Consider the following 7,035-nt stretch of genomic DNA (forward strand, 5'->3'; position numbering starts at 1 on the left):
GGCCTAGTAAATTCTCTGTAGGCGTTAAAAACAGTGCATAGGCCATTGTTGTTTCTAGCTTAAACCCCACCCCCCAAAACAACCCTAAAAAAAAAAAAGAAAAAAAAAGCAGTGTTGTCAATCCATTTTTAGTCTGTTGCAGTTCTAAGTTTATTTTTAACCCCAGAAAACAAATGAACTCTTTGAAGCAATACAAAGGAGCACAAATTGTCATAGTTTTAAAGAAACATATTTATTGAAATTGTATAAAAATAGCTTCTAAAATAATTTACAATTCTAATTTGAAAAGATGGAAAAACAAAACAAATATCCAAGCTGCGATCATGCAGCCAGAAAAGTCTGCTGAGTCTCGCACTCACACTCACAACATTCACTCAAACAGCGCAACGAAAACCAGTTACCATCAGTAGACATTGGATGTTTACATACATTAGGATGGAAGTGCTTTTGGGACTATTTACATGTTATTTACAACACATACAAACATACACATCTGCTCTTTTCAAATTTTTCAAGCCATAAATATGGTCACATCTCTGCTATTATTTTTAAATAATGTGGGCCCTTCAGTGATGGTGGAATGAAATATATATATATATTTGTATATATACACACATACGCGCACACATCAACAGCCGAAATTCTCTCATAAATAAATAAATAAGATCTGTGACCAAAAACAAACAAAACCTCATTGAGTGTGAAAAAGAAGACAGCAATAATAAATATCGTTCTTATTTACAATTCTCGTCCCCAGCGATTTTTTTAAGACCTGTGTGAGGCACTGTTTATAAGAAAAAAAATTGAAGAGCAGAGGATGTTATATCTCGGTATGGTTTTGCATTGTGGTGTGCATTCAGGTGGGTTTGAATGAGCGGTTGCCTAAGCCTTGTGTTTGTATACAACACAAGAAGGAGGAGGAAGAAAAGGTTGTAGAATAGAGGTGGATGCTGTAGTAAAGAGTGAGGTAAGTCCAGTTTTTTTATGATTTGTTTGCACAGGTTGCTGCCAGAGCTATGAGGTTGTCTGGTTGCTAATGACATTGGAGTAGTAGAAATAGTGATAGTAGTGGTTATAAATGGCATAGGCTTTACTGATCTAGGCCCACGAGAGGAAAAACAGTGACAGCAATAAACGCTATAAAGCCTTGTAGAGCGTAAGGAGCAAAAAGGCCATTGATGAAAAGCCTTTTTGCTTCACAAATTCAAGTATTTTCAGGCGCCTACCCCCCCAACAATCTCACAGAAGGCACTTTTCTTTGAGAAAACAAAAAAAAACTAAAGTCAAGCTTCTCTTCACCAGCGTCTTTGCTTTTCCCTCTTTGCTGTGATCTCGAGGGAGAGAGCGGTGCAACGAGAGCTTATGTAACTCTGTCCTCTTGCCATTCAGCACAACAGCCACACAGGTGTGTGTTTGCTCAAAGCAGGTGTGTCCAGAGCACGCCCTCCTGCAGACTCACGGACGTCCGGTGCCTAGATCAGCGTCCAGCGAGGATGATGTCATGACACTAATGGCTGGGAAACTCAAATAGTTGGGGTCGTGACAGTGAAGAGGGTCTGACCCGCCAGGCCGAAACTGCCAGATGTGTGCAGTTGCATACACTTTGCTCTGGGGTGTGGGTGGCCAACGTTCCTCTCCACTCTGCTTCAAGTCTTTTGTATCAGTGCAGTCCAGTTCGGACCAGAACAGCCCAATTGTAACAGTCCGCGCCCGTATCATCGAGCCACGGCCACGGGGGTGGGTGTGAAGGCTGAGGGCTCGTGGCCGATGCTGTGCAGTCTGATTTCTGTGGTCTGGTTCTCTGTCTGCACCGAGGACGGTACTACAGAGGAGGACATGCTCTGCATCCACGAGTGGTTGAAGATGTCCTCGAAGGACGGGCGGTCGGCTGGCCGCAGAGACAGACACCATTTGATTAGCTGCTGGCATTCTGGTGAAAAGGAAGCAACATGCAATTAGTCCTGGTCAACACATGAGTAAAGTAGATGATGTGCAACGTGTGACTGAAAGGCTGGTATATGAGCTGCAACGTGGGTTTACCTGATGAGATTCTTCTCCGGAAGAAGACCTGCCCCCTCATGATCTCCTCATCATGTTCAAATGGGATGTCCCCGCACACCATGTCATACAGCAGGATACCCAGGGACCAAACTGTGGCAGAGCGCCCGTGGTAGCGATGGTACTTGATCCACTCTGGAGGACTGTACACTCTTGTGCCTGTGAGACAAAAATAAAATAAAAGAAACAAATTATCTTAAAAGGTGTACTCTTTCTAAAAGAAAATTTGAAAATCTCAGAAAACCATGTGACTTATCATAACACAGTAATAGTGAAAATGAAAATATTTCTGGGGAGAGTTGAATGATAAACAAGGACTGGGGATTTGTCAGCTGAGCCTGTTTCTCAGGCTGTTATCTGGGCTCAGGTGCCAGGCAGCGTGACAGGCAGTTTTTGCATGCGGTAACAGAGTGCACTGGAGGGAGGGGGAGCAGACATGTGACTTTGTTTACAAACTTTGAGTTGTAAAAATACCACTTCCCTCCAGTGGGGGGCAACAAAACTAAGGCAAAACCTTCCAGCATGTACTAAAAGGCGGCTGTGTGGAGTATGATTACACAAGCTGGGAATTTCTGCTGTGGTCTAAACGGGCAAAAACCTTATAACCCTAATGATGTCGATAAAAAGTATATGTAAACAAGTTAGGTGAAAAACAAAAACAATATACAGCGCACTATATACTGAGCGCAGTGAACTCACCATCAAAGTCCGTGTAAATGGTGTCCTTCAGCAGGGCTCCGGAGCCGAAATCGATGAGCTTCATCTCCCCGGTGCGGAGGTCGATGAGAATGTTCTCGTCTTTGATGTCCCGGTGCACTACGCCGCAGTTCTGGCAGTGCCGCACGGCCTCCAGCACCTGGCGGAAAAAGCTCCGCGCCAGGTCCTCCGGTAAGGCACCTTTCTCGGTGATGAAGTCGAACAAGTCCTTGACGTTCTCGGGTCTCTCCATTACGATGATGAAGCTGTCCGGCCGCTCGAACCAGTCCAGCATCTTGATAACGCCGCGGAAGCCCGTCCCGACTTTTTTCAGCAGGACGATCTCCATTGGGACCCGAGAGCCGTTAGGCTTTAGAGACAAATGACAAATACAGCACTCAATACACACGTACACGCCCTAAACCAACCCGCATGTGTGGGTATTGATAAGTAATATGTTTTTCATCTTAATTAAAAAGGCGCTAATAATAAAACTGCTTCTTACCAGCTCTCCCCACTCCGAGATTCTGTCCTTGGCTACATGTTTGACAGCGACCTGCCATGGCAAAGGAGAGACCGCGTCACACAACGTGTACAACAACCGCACATGTAATAACCATGACAAATAAATGAGCACATAAAAAACGTATTCTAATATTAAAACATGGCGTACTAACCGGAGCTCCGTCGGCTATCTTCGTTCCGGAGTAGACGGTTCCGAAGCCGCCGCTGCCCAGCACGGCGCCGACCTGATAAAGCTTCTCGAAAGGCTCCCTCTCTTTCACTGCAACACAGTATAAACATAGCCGGTAAATACCGGAGAGCAAACCCGCTTATCCGCGCTGGAAACAGCGCAATATAACGGCGCTAATATAAGAATATAAAATATTGCAACATGGCTAACATTACTGTTAATAAATGACCGTCCTCGGCAGTTATTAAGTTAAACTAGCTGCTAGCGTGTGTAGACTGAGCCACTGCTGCAGCGCCGTCCTCCATGACAACACAGCGGGGGGAGAAAAAGGGCGTCTAACCTTGATGAACCTGGAGCTGGATTTTCGCCGGCATGTCTACGGTGGAGATGTGGGCCAGAGAATTGAGCTTGGACAGCAGCATTCCTTTAATATCCACCGCAGGTCAACGACGTGTGCCCTCCGTCTTCGTTTTTGTTTTGTTGAAAGGAGTAGTTTTATTCCGACAGTGCGTCTTTCCCGTGCTGAGCTCCGAGTCCACGTTGCAGGAACAAAAATGCGGTAGGGATCCTTTCATCCGAATAGCAGACAAAAAAACAGTCCCTGTGGTCCAGGAAAATATAGCCAAAAACGTAGTCCCGGCAAAAGGATGAAAACCTAACGCGAGCTACGGCAGTCCCCTGCAATGTTTTGTAAACAGTTGAGTAAAAATGCGCGATATAAGGAGATAAGGCAGGGTTCAACCTAGTGCCTCAGTCTGACACCGGCTCCTGAAAATATCTGATCGGGGGGGGGAGGACCCTTATATGACTATAGTAAGGAGGCGGGTACCAAATGCTGACGTCTACATTGGTCCCGCCCTCTTCCGCTCCTCTACACCAATAAAAAGCAAATACCACATGTCAATCACAGACTGAAAATAAAGCTAACCGGCCTGCCAGACACAGACGTGGCGGGAATCAAAACGCGCCAAAAAGGGAGAGACTAAAGTAATAATTATGAATTCATGTTGGAGGGAAATGCAAATCCAAGGCCAAGTGCTTGTCTCCTCCCTTCTCGGGAAACCAAACCGGGTGGGGTGAGGGGGATATAACTAGACCATTAGGAATAAGACTGAAGATAAAAGGGCGGCACTGGTGAAGCTGCATATAACATTTTGTCTACTCTCTGGCATAGCTTGATATCACCTGCAGAGCGTTTTTCCTTTTTTTTTCCCACTGTTTGCACGTCACTTGCTAAGCCTGCATTTAACAAAATAAACACCCTGTTGCTGCACTGAAGCATCCAAATTGCTTCATAAAGATATTTGTGCTTATAACACACACATTTGTATGCACTCAAAGTATAGATATGACCTGAGAGCAGTTCATCAATTTGCACTTCAGTTATGCTCACCCCCTGCCAATCACCTGATTAATTTCACATTCAACACAAAGCTTTACGGGATGAAGTGAAGCCCAGGACTGCGCTTTCAGTTGACAATGCCTCTCAACTGGCTGCTGCATCAAAGAGGCGCTAGTGAGAATAGCTGCATTCCACTCATTCTTTCAAATTGGGTGGCCGTGTCTGCAGCCGTTCACAGGATGTGGGAAACTAGAGATAAATAGGCTTCCATTTACCCCCCTTGCCAGGCCCCCTCCTCTTTTTGCCCTCTCTGCTCCTCCTCTCTCCGCCTTCTTTTTCCCGCGCATGTTATTGTCGGAATGGCATGCTCCCTTTCCCCCACCCATGCTTAAGTTGCATTCTGTTTTCCTTTGAAATTTCACAGCAGATCTTAAACGGTCATGCTGCTGATTTAATGCATTTCACATGTATGTCGTGAGATGACGCACCCCAAAAGAATAAAACAGTAAGTGGTGTGTTGGTGCATGAGGAGCACTGCTTTGTAGATACACTACAGTTTAAAAAAAGGTGACAGATAAAGTGCAGATGATTTACTATTTTGCAGCTTTGGTTTGCATTTAGTGGCAGAGATTCGTTTTTTGTAGTTTTTTTTAATGCACGGGCTAGCATGCACAAAAATGTGTGCTTAATGCACCATGAAGGTCATTGAGTGCATGTAAGGAAAAAAAGACTCAGTGGGCTACTCTCTTAAGGTATTTTCAGGTCAGTCTGGCTTAGTGGAATGACAATGAGAGAAAGCGGGGTTGTTGATACATGCATTTGGGACACCCTGGGCAAATTCCTTCAGCCCTAAAATGTTTGAAGACAATATGCAAATCAGGTGCAGAACAATGTAACCAAATGTCAATCTCATTTAAAAGGCTTCCTTCAAGTACTGGTGTGGATGAGGGCTCTGTAACCAAACATATGTACCTTCCTTCTTTCTTTAGGATCTACACCAGCCATTCTTCCTGGGTGTAGATTCCATTTGAGGACAACAGGGAGGCAAGGGGACACACACATGAAGTAGCCCCCAGTAACTGTTGACTTTCAGATACTTCATTTCCTGCATTCTTTTGCAAATTTTAGGCGCCAGTTTGCACACATTTTTCTGCATTATTTGAAAGTAGAAATGCATCGCCAGCTCAACATCTACTGGATATATGTATGGAATGTCTGTGAGGCCTGCATTGCTTTAAAAGGATTATTCTGAACCCTTTCCACATTAACATTATCCCCACTGAGTCGAAAGATGTAAGCATTATTTGCTCTGTCCTGTTTTGTTTGCTTGGCTCCAGACGTCAGAGTCAAACTGTAATGAGTTTATAATTCTGTGTGACATCAGGCTGTGTTTGTGTCTTTTGTTTGGGGAAGTATAACCTTGTCATCTGATAACATTAATGATAAATTCATTTGCTTAATTTATAACAACCCCGCCCCCAGACTTTAATAGACTTTAATAGCGGCTATGCTTCAGCAAGATTGCTCCCCATGTTCAAAACCTTCTGCACTTTACTGAAGAGATTTTGAAATGCCTAAATTCCTAAAACAGAAGCCAGTGCAAACACTGCTATCCCATTTAGTGCCACTTGAGGCAGGCTCCAAAAAGTCATAAACATAAACTTTATTTGCATAGCACAAATTAAGAAAAAAACAAAAACAAAGCAAGAACACATCTTGAAACCTTGAGATTAGCCTTTATTAGCCTTTACCATTGCCAGCTTGGTTTCAGAAAACGTCATGATAATACCATTTCATCTGTAAAAGGTCATTAACATGATGGTGGCCAAAACACTAACGTGTAAGCTTCAAACCTTTCCTCTTCTTCTTTCAGATTTCATGCAATTTCTTGCATCTAGGTTATGCTTCACTTTTCCATAACACGTACACTCCCTCCCTCCCCTTGCCTTTTATATAAAACATTTCAATTAGCATTCATGTTGCTTTTGGTAGCACTGTTTTATCAAATATTTAAACCAGCATTGTGCATGCTCATGTACAGTGTACAGTCTCATTCTGCTGCAATAAAGAAATCCAGTTGTATAGAAGTCTATTGGAAAATGGCCCTTGGCTCCCTTGATCTCTGTGTTACCCTTTTCTGAGATGGTGATAGCAACTTGCTTGAACAGTTTTTCACAATGCAATGCACCAAGTGGGTAGGCCGACCTCGTATTCATTCAGATTTCATTTACACACCTTTCAGTTC

The 7,035-nt window shown here is 43.9% G+C and overlaps 1 protein-coding gene across 1 annotated transcript; it reads right to left on the reverse strand.

The window, feature by feature from the left end:
• Positions 1-213: 213 nt before the first annotated feature.
• pim1 (Pim-1 proto-oncogene, serine/threonine kinase) lies at positions 214-4,229 on the reverse strand. The gene is made up of 6 exons (XM_085394131.1): positions 3,789-4,229; positions 3,432-3,538; positions 3,260-3,310; positions 2,758-3,124; positions 2,041-2,217; positions 214-1,930 (listed from the first exon to the last, which is right to left on the reverse strand). Exons 1-6 carry the CDS (start codon positions 3,868-3,870, stop codon positions 1,716-1,718), a joined length of 999 nt encoding a protein of 332 aa, XP_085250257.1. The 5' UTR covers positions 3,871-4,229; the 3' UTR covers positions 214-1,715.
• Between the last annotated feature and the right edge of the window lie 2,806 nt (positions 4,230-7,035).

This window comes from Rhamphochromis longiceps, linkage group LG20 (assembly GCF_057381845.1).
Source record: "Rhamphochromis longiceps isolate RC_006_pf linkage group LG20, R_longiceps_female_GT1.1, whole genome shotgun sequence".
Classification (NCBI taxonomy): domain Eukaryota; kingdom Metazoa; phylum Chordata; class Actinopteri; order Cichliformes; family Cichlidae; genus Rhamphochromis; species Rhamphochromis longiceps.

Coding starts and splice junctions, on each gene's coding strand:
- pim1 (XM_085394131.1), bottom strand. CDS start 3,870: ATGCTGCTGTCCAAGCTCAATTCTCTGGCCCACATCTCCACCGTAGAC. Junction 3,311..3,431: donor AGATAGCCGACGGAGCTCCG/GTTAGTACGCCA, acceptor TTGCCATGGCAG/GTCGCTGTCAAACATGTAGC. Junction 3,125..3,259: donor TCTCGGAGTGGGGAGAGCTG/GTAAGAAGCAGT, acceptor TTGTCTCTAAAG/CCTAACGGCTCTCGGGTCCC.